The following is a 19605-nucleotide window of genomic DNA, read 5'->3' as shown; positions in this document are numbered from 1 at the left end:
GCACTTTATGGTGTCCTGTGAAGTATGTATGTAGATGTAGAGCACAATTTTCAATACTGCAGGTGATCTGGGGCAATGAAATGATCGCTGCCTATTGAGATGCACTTCTGCTCAGCAATGTCCCTGATAGTCACTCTGCAATTGCTGCAAATCAATTCCTTGACTGCCTTGACATTGTTGTCTGTGGTCAGCATTGGTGGTCTTCCTTCTTGATCTGCATTACCCATGTCCCTGGAGCCTTGGTTAAATTGTTGGCACCATTTCACTACTGTTGGACACAACATTTCATTTGGTCATTTACCGCCATAATTTCGTGGTGCAGCTTTGAGTGATTTAGTTGTTTAACAATAATAGAAATTTCTGGATGGAGCAATACATAAAATTATGGAAAGACACCCATTCACCTGTAGCACCCATTCACATAACAGCATTCACACTAACTTTTGAGCACTAGCTCTTTTTATAGCAATAGTACACACAGTCACACAACCACACAGACACTCAAATGCATACTCAGTATGTAAGAGCTAGTGCTCAAAAGCTAGTGTGAATGTTGTTTTCTGTTATGCGTTTCACTGCTCCATGTACTGATCCAATTTAGATGTTTTTTTTTTTCATGTACTTCAACTTTGGCGTATGTTTCTGGTTGCTATGCCATTCTGCAAACACACTGTGATGCATCTGTTATCCATACAGCTGCAGAACTATGTTTGCAGGAAACCTGGATCATGTAGTCTCTCCTGACAATGTGCCACTCTTCTCGCGATCTTAATGTAGGACTTTTACTTTCTGAAGTCCATCCGTTCTTTTTCAATTTTTCATTTTCCTGAAGTTATATGTGAAGCTCATATTTCATTATGTTCAAATATATTATGATTGCTATTCTTTTGTGCTATACCAGCTGATGGGTTTTTTTATTACTTTATTAATTGTTGCAATGTGTCTGTAGTTATTCTACAGTAGTATTTTGCAAATATTTTATTCGTGTGGTAGATGAAGACTGATATTTTATAACTGTTTCTGTGTGAATATGTACACACTTTTTGTTACACTTTGCCCTGACACTACAAACTTTGTATATTGTAACAATAGGAGGCCTCCTATGTGTGTTAGTGATGTAGACTACACTAGTAATAGCCAACCACACAACGAATTGCGTAGATTTATTCACCATGAAAACACAATACAACACGAAACTTTACAAAGCATGGTGCAAAAACTACTGAGAAAATAGTCCCCAGTCAAAGAAGTCAGCATAGAGAATACAAAACCAGCAATTATGCTTTGGCATGGTCCACACTGACCACAAAGCATCTCCTCCCTCCCTCCCCCCCCCCCCCCAAAGATAGTGTGGAGGTGGTGTAGGTGCAGAGCTGGAAATAGTGTTAATGATAAGACAAAGTCTCGAAACCATCAGGGAGGACTTACGCGGCAACCCGCACAATAGTAGAAATGGTCTCTGGCAGTCGGGGGTAGAATGGTCAATGGCAGGCAGAGAGGCGCGTAGATTGAAAAGATGACATCACCTGAAAGAGATTCTGTTAGAGAGTTGATGTTGGCATTGTTGGGGACACCGAATGTGGCAAGAGGGTGGTGACATTGAAGTGCACTGTGCACTGATGTGTCCTGTGGTGGGGCTGAAAGAACATTGAAGATGAAGATAGTGCCATTGCACACTCTGATAGATAGGTGATTGGTGGTAAGGCCATAGACAGGTCGTTGATGGTAAGACCATAGACATTGACATGGAACACTGACCTATCTAAAGGAAAAGAATCTCACACAGAGGAAGGGACAGCGCACTCAGGCAGTGAAGAATTCCTAGAGGAATCACTCAGAAGAGAAATGGTAAACTCACCCTGGGGACCAAAAATTGTAGAATCAGAACTGTCATCCATACCTACTGAGCGCTCTGTGTGGGCCAGAGTAGAGAGGCTTACTGTGGCTCAAACTGAGGCATTTGGTATCATAACATAGTCACAATGTTTGAGGTCTTTATGCAGGAATATGCGAGGAATGTATTTTAAAACTGTATTTGCACACTTGTTTAACCAGTTCTGGACATTCATTCGTGATTAGAATGGGCACTGGCTTGACAACCTGAGTGGGTAGGACATGGGCTTCATCATATAAGACCTGTGCTAATGAGAGGTTGTCTTTATGTACTATGTGCAATCTAATTAGAATCCATAAGAGTTCCCGTGCTCCATATGTGAATGGAACAGGAAGAAACCTTAACAACTGGTACAATGAGACATAACCTCTGCCATGCAGCCCACAGTGGTTTTCAGAGTATAGATGTAGATGCAGGTGTAGAGTGCGGAGGACCAAGATCCACCATGGCACATGAGTGCCACCTTCAGAGTGTGGTGCCATTTCTCCCTGAAGCAGTTACTCTGAAGATGGTGTGCTGTCATATGGAATTTCTCCAACCCACAGAGCTTGCACAGACAGAAGAACAATGCTGATATAAATTGGCAGCCCTGTTCCATGGTAACAGTGGAAGGGCAACCAAATTGAGCAATCCACACATTGATAGAGTAGGACAGCTTCAACCCACCATGTCTTACAATCAATAATAGTATAATAGATAGGATGTAAAGGAATCAGTCAGATAGGGATAGAGGACAATGATGTTGATGTGCACATCTTGTAGCCTGCCCTTCATTATGCTAAACATTCTGAGAGGTGGCTGGGCATGTCTACTGACTTTGGTCCTTTGGAACAGTATGCAAGCACGTGTCCATTCCCTGCAATCCCAGCCAGATGAAGTGCTCCATTACGATGGTAGTCATAGCTTTAATCCCTGGATGGGCGAGGCCATGAAGGGTGTCAAAAACTGCACAATGGAGAAAGATGGGGATGATCGGGTGGAGTGTGCCTGTGGAAGTGTCACAGAAAATATGTACTTGGAGTGCAGGACGAGGCACTGCTCAAGCATTGGAGCACAGTTCAAATCCTGAAGCATTTACAACAACTCCAGGTCATCTGCTTATAGGTTGGCAAGCTCATCCATATTAATGGGGGAGGTTATAGAGTTCAGGTGGGAGAGATAGTCTGTGATGACACTGTCGCACCCCATATATACTGCACATTGGTGGAGTATTGACAGAAGAGGTCCATGTGGCATAAGCATTGTGCAGGTATATCCTAGCTTGGATTTTGTATCGCATCTGCCAGTGGATGGTAACCTGTATAGATGGTGAACTCGCAGCCCTCAGTGTCATCATGAAAGTATTGTACCACTCCAAAGACTGCTGGTAATTCACAGTCAAATGTGGACAATTTGTGCCGAGAGGCTGTCAGTTTCTTGGAAACAAATTTTAAAGGCTCTGTTGTACCGCCCACAAGTTGTTGCAATGCTGAACCTATTGATGAATCACTTGCGTCTGTTGCAATGGATAAAAAGCGTCTGGGATAAGAAGGGCCAAAGTGAGAGCATAAGAAAGAGCTGACTCTAGTGTGTCAAAAGCCCAATGCATGTCTCCCATACAGGCAGTCTTCCTGGTGCCATAAGTGTTTTTGCCTTTAAGGGCATCAGTGAGGGCAGCCTGAAGGGCATCTGTAAAAGCTGATAATGCCAAGAAATCGGTGCAACACAAAGTTGTCACCAAGAAGTCACCCAGTCAGAGGTAGGATGGATGCCACCCACCAAACCTGCATGGTCAAGGAAGGTGACATTGTCTTTCTGCAGTTGAGATTTCTCATGGTTAGTCTCAACACCATTCCTATGTAATATGTTCTGAACATCAGCAAGATGTAACTCATTTTCAGTCTCAAATTGCCCCACAAATATAGATATTGCAAGATTCGACCACAATGAGGTGTCTTTCAAACTCTGTCAGGCGCCGATAATGCTGTACCACATGAGTATGCAGCATCTCTGTGACCTTCACACTGATCACTCAGCATCTGATGCTGTTCACGTCCCTTACATATCTTACCACGCCTGTTAACAACATTAAAAAACTTAAATTAAAATTTTGAAAACCTAACACAAAAAAAACCTCTAAACAGTAAAAAAAATGTATTGCAGCTTTAAGTTTAATACACGTAGTAATATTTTGATCCAAGAGCTGTCGTGTCGGCGAACCACTAAGTAAATGAAAAAAATACGAAACTGTTCTTTCGACAACAGCATACTTTCATTATTGCTGGGCATAAGCCTCTTCTGTTTGGCGTCATCTCTTCCAGTACTGTGTGTCCCACAACCACACCTCAAAATAGCTAGTGAAGTTATTACTTATTATGTAAAATAAAAAACCAACCCATCTATAATTAGCTTAAAATTGTTAAGAAATTGTGTTACCTATTTATTTTATATAATATTTTAACAAAATTATGTACAAACTTAGTTTCATACATTAATCTGTCTTAAGAGGCCTATGTCCTACAGTGGTTTGATGATTGTGTACTAAGTCACACTTCTCTGAACCACAGGTTTGACGAAGTTTGTGACCCAAGTGCAGCAACTCAATTGGGCAGTCACAGAAGGCACGTGTTGTTGACGGTATCAAGTTGAAAGAAAGTAGCCTGCATAAACTATGAGGGTAAAACCATTTGATGGAGTATTGTATTCTATGCCTGAAAAAGAACTACAAAAATGTCTATGAGGTCATATGTTTATGTTTTACAGTTGAGTCACTATCACCCTTTTTCTGCTTTGTAGGTACTGGAATGGACCACTTCAAAAGACAATCATCATTTTGGTCAACAATAAAAATAAACATATTTTCTCAAGGACTTTTAGTTAGACCTTTTTGAGTTCTACAAGCTTGATGTAGCTCTTACATATTATGTAGCATATATTGATAGAACATACTAGCGCAAAACATTTTTACGTAATCTATTGGACCTTTTGTTGGACAGTATGATGCCACAGTCAGATACACACATTAAACTTACTGTATTATATAACACCCCTCTCAACTGCAGCTGCAATCAGTTACATACACACTAACAGTGAATACCTGTACAAAATTACATTGTCATCTTTTGTGTGCCTCACATTTTTGTCACACATTGCGGCACTAAAGAAACAAAGTAAAAACATACACTGCTAGTCATTACAATTGTAATAATGTGAATATGGCTTGCAAGAAAAATTACATTGATGTGAGGTGTACTTCATGCTTGGATGTGCAAATGATTAGCACTTCAGCACAACATCCTAACATCATAACTGTGAAGTGGATGTTCATGCATGCCTTTAAAGCTTTTGTCTGACCAAGAGTAGAAGCTGCTGCTGTTAAAATAATGAGGTAAATGGAAATGAGCTCTGTTGAGCACTGGGAGAACAAAGTTAACTGCCATCAGTTCAAGCAAATTTTTATGGCCATTTTATAAGGTTGTTGGTGTAAATTGTAATGAAATATTTGTCTTGCGCTGCTATCAGAGATGCATTGCACAATTGTATGAGGGTCAGTCAAAAAGTAATGCCTCCTATTTTTTTTTCTACGTTTAATTGTCAGGAAATTTAAATGCAATTACATAGGTTGAAAACCACAACATTGAGGATCATTTTGTCATTTTTCAATGTAATCTCCGCCCATCTCTACAGTTTTGGTCCATCTTTGAACAAGGGCATGTATCCCAGCACGGTAAAAATCACAGCTCTGCTTCCTAAGCCATTGACGCACAGATGTTTTGACGGCCTCCTCATCTTCAAAATGAATCCCACGATGAGCTTCTTTTAGTGGCCCGAACAGATGGAAGTCTGATGGTGCCAGGTCAGGGCTGTATGGGGGATTAGGCAAAACTTCCCATCCAATTTTGACAATCTCGTCAGAGGTGTGACGACTGGTGTGTGGTCTTGCATTGTCATGCAAAAGAAGAACATCTGCCATTGATTTTGTTGGGCGAACTCGCTGAAGACGTGCTTTAAGTTTGTTGAGGGTTGTGACGTATTGAACAGAATTTATTGTGCATCCCTGCTCCAAAAAATCAACCAGAATCACACCCTCTGTATCCCAGAAAACTGTTGCCATAACTTTCCCTGCCGATCGCACAGTTTTGAATTTTTTCTTCCTCGGCGAGCTTGTGTGACGCCACTCCATTGACTGCCTCTTTGATTCGGGTTCAAAAAAATGCACCCATGTTTCGTCCCCGGTCACAATTTTTTTCAGAAACTCATCTCCCTCCAAACGGAAGCGCTGCAAGTGTTGGGAGGCTATTGTTTTCCTTGCCTCTTTATTCTGATCGGTTAACATTCTTGGAACCCACCGTGCACAAACTTTTGAGTATCCCAATTGTTTAATAATCGTGATCACACTGCCTTTACTAAGAGAAATAATGCGACACACTTCATCTGCAGTCACCCGACGGTCACCACGAATGATGTCATCAACTTGCTGAATGTTGTGTGGAGTCACTGCACTCACCGGCCTGCCGCTCCGCTTTTCGTCAGTCAACGGTGTTTGCCCTTCAGCTTCCTTACAACGACGAACCCATCGTCTAACAGTGCTGACATCCACTGTCACAACACCATACACCTTCTTCAGTCTTTCATGAATGTGTATGGGCGTTGCACCTTCTGCATTCAAGAATTCAATCACACAACGCTGTCTCAAACGAACATCGATGTCGGCCATCTTACAAACTTCTGCTGTGCTGCCACCTGTTGACACAGAAAGTTACTACTGCAGTGGATTGCAGAAGAAGGTTTGAGGAATGGCGCCAAATTCAAATTTTTCACTTAACTTAATTTCTTTAAGTAGAAAAAAAATGGGAGGCATTACTTTTTGACCGACCCTCGTATTTACAGTTTGCTTGGTGTGGGGCAGTTCCCAGTGTGTGTTTTACTCGCTGAATGTTATCTGGTGTTCTGGTTGACAATGGACAATCTATTGGCTTCTGTTTAAATATAAACCTGATTCTTTGATGCTGCCTATTCATTTAAAAAAATTGTGTTACAGGATGAAACACATCTTTGATCGCCGCTGATATGATGGTGGAATTGAAACTGACTTGCAGTGCAAGAATCTTCACTTAAAAAAAACTTTCCATAATAAATGCTTGGGGTTTGCATTATCACAGTCCCTTGGCAACTGAAATGGCATCAGATAGGACACAATGAAAATGTGTAAGAAATGAGTTGTTGTGAATTTAAACTGCCAGATCTTTTCGCCACATCACGTAAAACATAAATAGCAGTGGTCCCCACCCAGTTTTCTGGGGCACACCTGAAGTTACTTCAACATCTGTCTATGACTCTACACCTATGATAACATTCTGCATCCTTTCTATCAATAAGTAGTCCATCGAGATGAAAATTTTGTTTAATACCCTGTATGACGACACATTTGCTAATCTTTGTTGATGGTTGGCAAAATCCTTCGCCTATTTTTTCGGCCACGGAATAAAGTGGTTATCGAGGTTAGGATGTAGATTAACACAAAAGGAAGCTCTGAGCAAGTCTCTGATGAAATTTTAGCAATGTCCTATTACTCATTTGTGCAGCATACTAAATAGGAGCTTATAATGTAATCGGATAGATAGAAAATCTACTCTTCAAGTGGCTGCAGAAAAACACACGTACAAAGGTACTGAAATTTGCAATCTTTCAGAACCAGTGGCTCCTTCTTCTGACGGGAGGGCTCTGAGGAAGGAAGGGGGGTGAAGAAAAGGGCTGGTGAGATTTACGAAATGGAGAAAAAGTCTTCCCTGATCTGGGCAACTTTTCCAAGCTCTCACCATTTCCTAAACCTCACCAGTCCTCCTCCTTCACCCCTCTTCCTTCTACTGCAAAGATGCTCCCAGAAGAAGTCACTGGCTCTGAAAGCTTGCAAATAATTTCAATACCTTTATTTGTGTGTTCATTCTCCTGTGGCTTTATGAGTAGATTTTTTTTATCTATCCAATCACATTATATTTTCAAAAATTATTTTCATAAATGGGAACTTAGGAATTGCCTGCAGGGTAATACAGCCACACACAATTTTAAGTGTGTCCACAACTGAACATCCAACAAAACAACACAAAGTCAGGTTCCCTTTCACAGGAGTAGCTGTTATTCTACACTCCGAACATTATAAGCTCCTAACAAATTTTAACTTCTATTATTGGAAGAAAGTAAAAGATGCAAAGTATATGTAACTTGCCAAATTTTATTTAACATTTAAAAATTTTACAAAAATATTCAATGTAGCAAACATTAACAGTGCATTTGTAAACTCTGAAACAGTACAATATACAATAACAATACTTACTTTAAAATGGAAAAAGTTACAAGTGTATAAAATTACAAAGATTCAAAAAGACAATAACAGCATTATGATTTGTTTAAACTAGCATTTGCACATTATTCAGCTATATACTCAATGCATCATCTTGAGGAATGAAAGTTTTACTGGTGCAATGCATATCACAGTCAAAGGGAAAAAAGCTAATCTGTACATCTCCATTTTTATATTAAACTGAATAGATACTTCATGACAGAGAGAGAGAGAGAGAGAGAGAGAGAGAGAGAGAGAGAGAGAACAGGCAGTTGGTATTCCATACAAACAGAATCTGAGGGGGATCTAATTACAAAAAACTGAACATAATTAATTTTGAGTTGGATACAGGAATCTAAGCTGCATGCAGCAGTTGAAATTGAGGAGTACAAGACATATATATCAATTTCGAACAAGCAACATTTTAGGTTTTGTAAGTGAACTCTGATTTTTTAAAATAAAATTCAGTTCAATTTTAATGTCTACTCAACTGTTATTCTTCCAAACCCTCAGTCGATTTCAGCTCACTCTGTATAAAATTCATAAAACTTCCATATTTTCTCCTCTCATTCTACATAGGACTGTTTATAGTAGTAGAAACAATTGCTCATATGGAAACTAATCACAAGAAATTTTCATATTTAAATCAATTGCATTTTAAGTACAAAGACTGCATATCTTGTCACTTTGTATGACAGTCATACATACACACAATATATCTGTTTATAAAGACACATGTTTTGTGAAATTCTGAAACAAACGGCTATTTAATACAGAGAAGGATGGTGGATATGTATCAATAAAAAGTACAATTAAGTCTAAACAAAAGGTAAGGGTGACTTGCGTGACTTACTATGTGTGAAAATTTGATGACTGATGTCCATTGCTAATTTACACGTGTTAACCCTTTGACTGCTGTGGATGAGTTAAGTTGTCATGCTCTCCCACTCCCCAGGTGCCGAGAAGGTACTTAAAAATATCCCTGGCTTTTTCTTAAGCACTACTGACGTGTTTATGGGTCCCATTCCGCAACTTCTCTCTTCTGTGTACGAGTTATTTCCATATCTCGGTGAATAAAAAAGTTTTGAGTATTTATCATACAACATATGTGCCTCTTGGCATAGTATCATTTGCAAAAAAACTAATTTTGATATCTTGAACTGTCTATGAAATATGACGACACTTATTACCACATTATTCCTGACATGCAGGGACGAACCATCCATCGGATGTAAAAGCCAACAATTTGAGAACAAAATGAGATATCGTTTTGCTCTCAATTTTAAATAAAATAGATATCTTACCTACATTTCATCCACAGCAATGTATGAGCTAAAATCAACCACATGCAAAGTTTACGCAGTACGATTTTATCTCTGCAAACTCTTTACAATTTCATGCATATTTTACTTAATTTGATGTAGCACAGTAACTATGATAAATAACAAAAACAAAGTCAGTCCTCTATCAAGCAAAGATATCAGACTAAGGTGTGCAAAAATCAAATTTTTTCACCAAATAGTTTTCTTAAAATCAGATGGTGCATATTTCACAGTGGCTGGAACGCCATCTCTCAGCACAGGTAGCAGCATTAGGTAAGCAGTAAAATGGCAACAAAGTCAAGCTCAGCACAGAATGCAGAGAGCATGCCTGTAGCAGTGGGAAGGTTAATATGACAAAGGAAATTTCTGAAAGTTATGTGGGATTTGTTAACCTATGAAACAGTGGAACCGTCAAAAAAGAAGATTTTGGAAAATACTGCACACACTTATATTTTACATGACAATGGGTGACAGTAATGCATCTATTTGCCTAACTTAAGTATTGAAATGTTGAGATACTGACACAGGAGACATTTTGCAGATTGCTGACTACCTAAAATTTAGATGTGAATATCTATATATACAAGTTTCAAGTTAGCTTTAAACTTTGACAGAGCATGGAAATGTGCTGAAATGGAGAACCTTTGATATGTCCAATAGCTTGGAATAGCTGCAGTGCCAGTAACACTACACAATCAAATAAATGAGCAAAAAGTTCCATAAATTAGAAAATGCTGGTGCCAGGATGTATCAGAACTTTCAGATCGCCATTTCAGAAAGGGTGAAATATTTTTGGTTCAAATTTTATATGTGACTCACTCTAATTGTGTTCTAAGAGAGGTTTGGATTCTTCTCCTATTGATAATGATTTTACATGAAAAATACGTACTTCCCTGATACATATACTGTCACTGAATTTTCAACTTCCAAGATTTTCATCATCAAGACTGACAAATGGTTTTGCACTAATAAAATATACAGTTCTGATTTATCCCTTTTTAATACTGCAATTAGAAGAAAAATTTGAAGGTAAAAAAGGGAAGGAATACTGGAGTTTTACATCCTGTCAATGGTGATGTCATTGGAAGCAGAGCTCAAACTGCAAATCAAGTAACCTTCTGGCATTCACCCAATTTTATTAGCAAAACTTTGTAAGTGGAGTCCAGTGTCTTTAACTAATTTGGCAATAGCCCATTGTAAAAGAAAAAAAAGCACCTGGGGGGGGGGGATAAAGTGCGTACAGATATTAAGAGAGATATCAAAATTTCAAGGCTTGTAATAAAGTAATTTGTCAAAAGAATTATTTATGTTTCCCTGATCCCAGTGCCCAAAAATTTACTGAAGTATGAATATGATGAAGAGAAAAGTGCGAGGTGGCTGCCTGTAAAATTCAAAAGGACTTCTGACCTTTACTAGCACACACTACATGATCAATTACATATTGCAATAAATCCATTAATAGCAAAAGAGATATACACTTATACTCTATTACTAATAATGTAAAAATAATATATTTAAACTTCCAGAGTGCCACATCTACACTGGAAATCAAAGTATTTTCTATATACAACAAGCTCCCTGTTATCCGAGTATGAATTATTCATGCATAGTGCCCTGATTTTTTATTTTTTTAAAATTAAAAACCAAGCCTGAAGTCTATTATCAAATACTTTTATTTATGATAGACTATTAAGCATGTGACTCATGTTTACTGCATACACCATGTCAAGTTTTATAAATAAATTGTCAGATTTTGGCAAGTATCCTGTAAATAAGGAAATGGACTTTGAAATGCAACAGGTGACGAGTTCGAGTCTCGGTCGGGCACACAGTTTTAATCTGCCAGGAAGTTTCAACAGGTGACTTGTTTTGTAAACACAGTTATCTGTGAACTACTTGGTCCACCTTAATCCAGATAACTGAGAGCTGGCAGTAGCTGTTTGTACCAATAAATTACACGGTTCAGTCACATTAGTGAGACCACTCCCTATGTTTGACATCAACCAGAAATAACCACTCACATCACTAGCAGTGGAGTGTATAAAGTGTATTGGGCAGGGGGGGGGGGGGGGGGGCACAAAACAGTGCGGTCACTAACAGTGTGGAAACGGAGAGACTTATACAACATCCAAAATGGCAAAACTGTTGACTTTTGGGCCAAGGGTGGGAGCATTTCTGAAACGGCTAAATCTTTGGTTAAAGTAAACTGCGCACAGCAAAATGGTGCTATCCAAAACCAGCACAGAGGCAACTGTGGAGCATTACAGGTCACAGATGACACATGTGAATGACAGCTGCAGAGATGTGTGCGTGCAAATAGACATGCAACTGTTGAGCAACTGATCACACAGTTGAACCATGCAGCTGCCAACAGTGTCTCCTCTATGCCCGTTCAGCAAACATTGCTGCATATGGGCCTCTGTAGCAGGTGCCTGGTTCAGGCACCCATGCTGACTACTGTTCATCAGTGACAAAGGCTGGAACTGACACACCAATATCAGAACTGGACATCCACTGTGTGGCGACAGGTGGCCTTCTCAGATGAATAACTGTTTATGCCCTACAGAACTGAAAGCTAACATCGTGCAACAATTGTTGGAAGGATCCTGGCTGGAGGAAAGTGCATGATAGTCTGGGAAACGTTTTCCTGGCGTTTCCTGGATGATCTCGTCAATGTGAATAGCACGATGGATCTACACACGTATGAATCTATCCTTGGATACCATGTCCACCCTTATATGCAGTTTGTGAAAGAAGTGCAAGAAAAGTTCCCATTTGATATATTAGGGACAACTTGTCACCATGAAAACAAGCACAAATGAGAATGGTAGACATAAAAAATTTGAAGAGACCCATGATTTTCTGAAACAAAAATGCTTGGAGTAGAGAGAGAACATCCTCCCCTCCCCATACACACAAAATAAAGATTGTAGGTAGATATACAAAGCTTAAAAATAGTAGTTTTGTTGAAAAGGCAGCAACAGATAGAAAAAAATAAAAGGGAATTTTTTTGATTAGGTGGTACAAATGTCACTCCAAAGTCTCGATCAGGGTGGAGAAAAGAATTATGGAGTAGGAAAAATGGCATAGCAGTTAGGTGGTGATAGTTTCTCCTCCTCCTTACTGCAGTCTATGTAGGGCACTACCTCTGGCTAGAAGCACTGATACTCTCTACCTTTTTCTCAACTTTTCCTAAGCTTATGCACCTGTATCAAAATTGGTTTTGAATAAAACTTAGTACCGGCACACAGACACTGAGTGGGCCAATAACTTTTGTTGGCTGTAAGATTAATTTTTCTTGTACAACAAATGAAGTAGTACCAGGCAATTCATGGATGACAATTGCTGTAGTAAGGGGCAGTGAGAAGCCTCTAGCAGGATTGGAGGCTTATTATGACAGAAATCAAATTTTTGGCGCTAAAAGCGGTTTTGTCGGTTTGTAGGTTGAAGCATTGTTACGATGAACAAAGGACGCAGCAGCCAGGTAAACACTGTGAGATCACAGTCCTCATCAATTTTGCCTTTTCAACAAAACTACTATTTTTAAGCTTTGTATATCTACCTACAATCTTTATTTTGTGTGTATGGGGAGGGGAGGATGCCCTTATATGCAGTTTGTTTTTCCTCAGTATGCTGGCATCTACCAGCAGGACAATGCAACATGTCACACAACTCATGGTGTACATGCCTGGTTTGAAGAGCATCAGGATGAACTACATACTCCCCCAGCCATCAAACTCCTTTGGTTTAACCCAATCAAGAGTCTGTGGGATGTGTTGGTATCTTCCATAACATCACTGACGCTCTCTCTGAACAGCTTGCAGCAGTCCGCACTGCAAAACATGGTTATTTAGGCTTTTGATAGTTTGTCACATTAATGTGACTGGACAGTGTTTAAGAATTTATGCACTTCTACAAAATCTGATATATGGAAGACATTTCATGGGGCATGAGTAATGAATGCTATGTCAAACATTACAAGTCTGCAAATGAAATACACAAAAATAAGCAGTACATAATAGATATCCACTCTTAATGCACAAGTTCAGCAGATTACAGCCATAACATCACACTAAAATATTTTTAGTAGACTAGTTACTAAATGCATGCAAGCAAAAACAGAAAAAAATGCCAACTATTTTCCCTCTGAAACAATATAACAATTCTTTGCACTCGTACTTAACATGAAAGAACTATTACATGGCTAATACATAAGTGATGGCTGTAACAAAAATTGAAAATTTGTGCCAGATTGGGACTCAAACCCGCATTTCTTGCTTTTCGCTATCAGTTGTCTTAATTGTTAGGCCTAACTCAAACTTTCATTGTCACTGACATCATTTCATGTCATTACAACTTCCCTGATTTCTATCCCATTGATTCACTTATTTAGTTTCAGTGCATTTAATTTACTTCATAATAAAGAAGTTTAGCTAAATTTCTAATACGAAACTGTAACAAAAAATATGGTAATCTGCTTTCAAAAGAAAAAAGGTTATAGTTCAATGTCCTGTTGATTATGGGGTCATTGTGGACAGGGCAGAAGCTCAGATTAGGGAAAGATAGGAACCATCCCAACATTCACTTTAAGCAATTGAGGGAAATCATGGAAAACTTAAACATGGATGACTTGGTGGGGATCTGACCTGCTGCCCAGTCACGTAAAAGACCAGTGTCTTAGCACTGCACCATCTCACTCAGCATCTGCTCTCAAACCTGACAATGATCTCTGATGTAAGGCAATAAGTAAGTGATCTATTTAAAAAAATTGAGACAGGAGGTCTGCCCCTCTGTAACAGCATGGCAACTAACGTATTATTTCATCTGAGTATTTATCACAGATGACAGATAAGACAATTTTTTTTTAAGTGTCAGAACATGTCGTGTATATTCCCAGAACTTAATGACATCACACAAAATTTCATTTTCACACGGTACAAACCTGTCATCCATTATACAACTTGGAATTTAGAGTATATAAAGCATTCTCCTGTTTATTTCAACACATAATACCAGTTATTTTTTCTTTATTTTGTTATGAACTGGATGAAAGATAATCTTTAACAGTAAGTCATTTAATCGCCCATTGATGTAGATCCACAAAATCTTGTTTCTTTTAATTGCTTCATTTATACACCACATTGAACTGCAATTTATTGTTGTGTGGCACTTAAGATTCACTACACCCATACTTGATCAATAACACCATGCATTAAATGTATTGTAGCGACTAAAATTTTCAGTGAGTAACTTTTCAGCAGTCTATATCTTGTAACAACTGAATTATACAGGTGGAATACTGAATATTCACTGACACTCAAATAAAATAAGAACTGCAACTGCAAGGCTATACTCAGCACACACAAAATAAGGATTTTTTTTTTAAAAAGTGACACACATACAACAGATTCCATTACATAACTCATCCAAGCTCATTAAGCTATGTGAATAATAGGCAAAATGCCTCCAATGCAAAAATTTCCGAAGACACAACTTTTGCTAAATAAATATTTGAAACACACATTTAAACTGGATACAATAAGCATGACTGATTTACTAAGAATCATGTTCAAGTATGTCTCCTTCAGTGTAGATCTCAATAAACCCAAATTACACATATTCTTATTATGTCACGCAAGTCACAATTATTTGATCATCTGAAAGAAGAAAGCTTAAAGTTAAACAATGCTGTGCAGTTTTCTGCAGCTGCACAAGTCATTATGATTATAAAAGCAAACTTCTTCCTCCCTGAATCAATTTCAGTCTGTTAAAAACCCATGCTATATGTAATTTAAGAGAAACTTAAGCAATGCAGTGCTCTCAAGTTAGAAGTAACTTTCTTCATAGATTGTGTTATTGATGATCTGTGAATACAGAAAAAGAGCTGATGACTGCTAAGATACAGCACACTTCGCTGGTTGTACTGTGTGTTGCCTGTTTGGTTGTCTTCTGCCATCTGAATCTTCTAATGATAAGGCAATGGCACGTGCAAGAGCTTCATCTTCACTCTGCAACAAAAATTGAGAGTTCCAAGCAACTTTAATAAGGAACAACATAATGAAACTTACAAATAATGGTATAAAAATGGATCTGTACCAGACAGTTGCAGTCACTAACAAAAAATTCTACTTTTCAAAAGAATGATTTCTTTCATTATGCAACAGAGAACATGGTGTAATCAGTCTATAAACTGAAGAGCAAGCAATTTTCATAGAGGGGGGGTGGGGGGTGGTTGTTCCAGGAAGAATGCTACAACTGCCCTACAGGTATACTCTGAATCAGTTTCCGGTCTAGCAGTGTAGTGCACTGTGCAATGATTTATGTAGATTCTGATTGTGTATATATCTTGTGTGTTGTATTAACTACTGGCAGCAGTTAGTTCTATTTAAATATTTTGTGAGTGCTTGCTATTTGCTGTTTGCACAACATCAGCAATGAGTTAGAAATATCACCTTCAACTCATCAATTTTTTTCACCAATATTTCACGTAGTGTTCAATCATTTAGTTAAAGAGTCCATGTAGTCTGTCCAAAATTACTCTAGCACTGACAGCAAGGATGGAAGTGGTACAGGGGGAAACCCACATGGCAAGTTCAAGCTACTTCAAGCCAGTATCATGCTTCCCGCTCCCAATGTTGCCAAACCTTCATCCCGCACCACAACACTTCCTGCTTGCAGTGAACTTGCTGCACTGTGCAATTTTTGTGCCCTGTGACTTTCTGTGTGTTCATTTTCATTGTTGTAGGAGTTGTTCTTTTTGACAATGAAAATTTCTGCATCAGCGATGCGTCAGAAGGATGGACATACTCTAAGTATAAACTGACATTTTTGTATAAAAGTATGTAAATGTATGAGAAGATTTGTGAGTGCAGCGTACAGCAGAACAGGTGTGAAACTCAAGGATTTGACTGTGAATGTGTTCATTGGTGCATGTGAAGGATGAACACATTTGAAATGCGAACCTGTACTACCCAGTAAAATTATAAGATGATGTACTTCACAACTTTCTCAGGTTTGTGTGATAATGGTTAAACTTTTTGTCTGTAACTGCATAAAGTGGTTCACCTTCAGCAATACACTTTTCAAATACTAAAAATGTGATTTCAATGATAGTCTCTCAATTCAATCATGTGGTATTTGTTTTATGACTGTTCTTTTTCTATCAGGACGCACACTGTTCCAAAATATGTGGCTGCCTGAAAAATTAACGTAGTTCTATGGTCAAGTACGCACACTATCTAAAATCATCACAAGTTGCCTACACTTCTACGCCAGGGTGATAAGCTCACAGTTTTGTCTTTAAGATATATTATGTAAGACTTTTTACAAATTATAAATTCGGCCTCCAAGTATCTGCACAACAGTGAAATGTGTGTCAAAACAAAAACTGCTGCTTTGTATTAGAGCTTATTAGGCACCTCTGTAAAACTACAGCTTGCTACACAAAAATTATCCCAACATATCACAACTAATTCACTATTTTCCCTTTACATTTTACTACTAGTAAGATGGTCATGTAATTCAGCACTAGATCACCAGGCTTATCTTTCCAGTTTACGAAAGTCAACACCACATAGTTCCTTTAACATAATCACAAATGTCTAGTTCTTTAAAAGTCACATTAATCATTTGAAAATACTTTCTTCAAACATGGTCTCAATCTTAATTACATTCTGACCAGTTTCCTTCTATGATTAATAATTAATAGTACTGGAAAGTATCTCTTTAAGACTCAAAGGAAGTGCCAAAACCCATACACACATCTCAAGAAATGTTTGGAATCTCACAGAGTTTACTACAATGACTTCTCACAGTACACCAACTGAGGTTTGTACAATAATTTATGAACAAAATAACCATAACTCCTTCTGATAACAACACTGGTTTCAGTTAGTTAAAAAAAACTTCTTGAAAACAAGTACTTCTTGAAAACAAAGACTGAAAATCTGTATGTCATGATGATGATGATTATCAGTCTTTAGTAGTGAGTATGTCCTCCCCACACATAGATGAGTTGTTCTACTTGGCAAGGCATGCTCTGGATGAGATTGTCAAGTGTATCTTGGAGTATGAGGTACTGCTCCTCAATGACAACTCCAGTGAGGTCCAGAAATTGTCAGGTGGGTTTGAATGCTGTACAACAGCCACCTTCAACATGCCCTGCACATGCTCAGTTGCATTCACGTCTGGGGTCTGTGCTGGTCAATGCATTCGGTTGATGTCGCATCTTTGAAGATACCAAGAAATTGCTACAGCACAGTCTGGCCTTGCATTGTCATTGACTAGGATGAAGTTGTCACTGACTTCACGCCTGTAGGGCCTTACAAATGTTTTAGGACCTCTTGGCTTTATTAAGAGCAGTTACATTACTGTAGATGGGAATTAGAGGGACCCACCATCCCACCATTATTGCCACCCACAACATTACACTTCCACCTGCAAATGGATGGACCTCCTGAACATATCAGCATTCCTGGTGTTGCCTAGTGCTTCTACAAACCTGAACATGTCTAGAGTCTAGTCATAAACCAATCCCAGTCTCATCAGCAAACATGACATTTACTCCATTCTGCAATGGTCCATGTTTGGTCTGAGATACAAATCCATTATTCCCAAGAGATGTCATATCCAATATTTTTGGCAGGTGTCGGGCCCCTGTGAGCTGACAGCTGGAGGAAACGATCTTGAATTGCTGTTGCCATAGGAGGATGACCACTGTGAAGTCTATCGTTCACATTTCCTGTCTTTCACCACACATTGGACACACCACACTGAGTGACATGTAACTGATCATCAACACCTTGCTGTGTATGACCTGCTGAAAGTAATGCCACTATCCTGACTCTATCAAGATGGTGTATGCCTCTATGTGGCATGTTACAGCAATGCTGAACACAAACTGAATGAAGCTGTTGTTGATATTGGACTGCTTGGGTGTGTCGCTGCAGCAGCAGTATGTTTACATGACAGGGAAACAGCCACAAAGCATAACAGTAGTAAATACCATCCAGTATGTGGGCTCTAACTGAATAATGCATGAAATCCCTAGGTGAATGAGACCTTTAGTATCACACCCTATATTTTACAATAGTATTCCAAACTTTTGTTGAGCATGTAATTCAATGAAAACCAACTCTGACTGTGGTCAGAAATACTTTAAGCTACTTGGCTCTATTCCAGAACATGAAGCACACTTTTCTTTTTCACTGTTTTTAATGAAGAAGGATTTGTGATAATAAAAGCTGAAGTTACAATAAATAATATATATTACAAATTATTACTGTGGCTAGTAGGACTACAAACGACCAAGTGAGCAAGAACAAGCTCTCTCCAGATGGCATACTAAGGCAGCAGACTCCAGAATGTAAGAAACAATTAGGCTAAAGCCATTTCTGATACAAAATTGTAGAAACGGTTTGATGCGTAACTTACCAATCCACCCTGCAACTGTGCAGCAGTGGCTGTTCGTGTGTTTGTGGAGCTGGACACATTCTTGTTGTAGCCTGGACCATTCTGACGAGCAAGAACTGCCTCCCTGCACAAGTAATAATGTTTTAAGTATAGCTCAGATACTTCGTATTGCATTAACTTAATAATTTACTGTTTTAACACTTTCAGCAATCTGAAACATAGATACACAAATATCACATGCATGGGCGAGGGAGAGAAGCTGCCACTTCTAGACTGATGGATGCTATCTGTTCCAACTAATGGAACTGTTATTTTGTAAAGTAGCGACACATCATTTTCATAGTTATGTATGTAATTTCAATTGTGAATTTAATGTAAAAGCATTAAATTTAATCACTCTAGAGGGTAACTGAATCTGTTATTTAATTACACTGTAGGAAATACTGCAACCAGCCACAAGTTTTCTTGAAATGATTTTATTAAACTATAACTAGTTTCAGGCCTGAGCCCATTGTCAGATGATAGCACAGATTTCTTGCAAGTTCTTCGTCTGTGTCTTCCCGTAAAGCCCTCCTTTATGTATTAAAGGACAGAGGTTTGGTTTTCTTTTACAATCCATACTGATCTTGCTTTTAGTTCAGTTCATTGGTCAATATGGA

General features: G+C 38.6%; 1 protein-coding gene across 1 annotated transcript in view; it reads right to left on the bottom strand.

Annotated features, from left to right (window-relative positions):
- Positions 1-15409: 15409 nt before the first annotated feature.
- The window catches only part of LOC126094584 (AN1-type zinc finger protein 2A), a 64510-nt gene continuing 60314 nt past the window's right edge, over positions 15410-19605 (bottom strand). The window contains exons 5-6 of the mRNA XM_049909049.1: positions 18968-19070; positions 15410-15543 (exon numbers count right to left, since the gene is read on the bottom strand). Of these exons, the coding sequence (XP_049765006.1) occupies positions 15430-15543; positions 18968-19070 (217 nt within the window). The 3' untranslated portion in view covers positions 15410-15429. The remainder of the gene's footprint in view (positions 15544-18967; positions 19071-19605) is intronic.

Source organism: Schistocerca cancellata, chromosome 8 (assembly GCF_023864275.1).
Source record: "Schistocerca cancellata isolate TAMUIC-IGC-003103 chromosome 8, iqSchCanc2.1, whole genome shotgun sequence".
Taxonomy (NCBI): Eukaryota; Metazoa; Arthropoda; class Insecta; order Orthoptera; family Acrididae; genus Schistocerca; species Schistocerca cancellata.
Note: the sequence above shows the minus strand (reverse complement) of the source record. Positions and strands in the feature narration are given on the sequence as shown.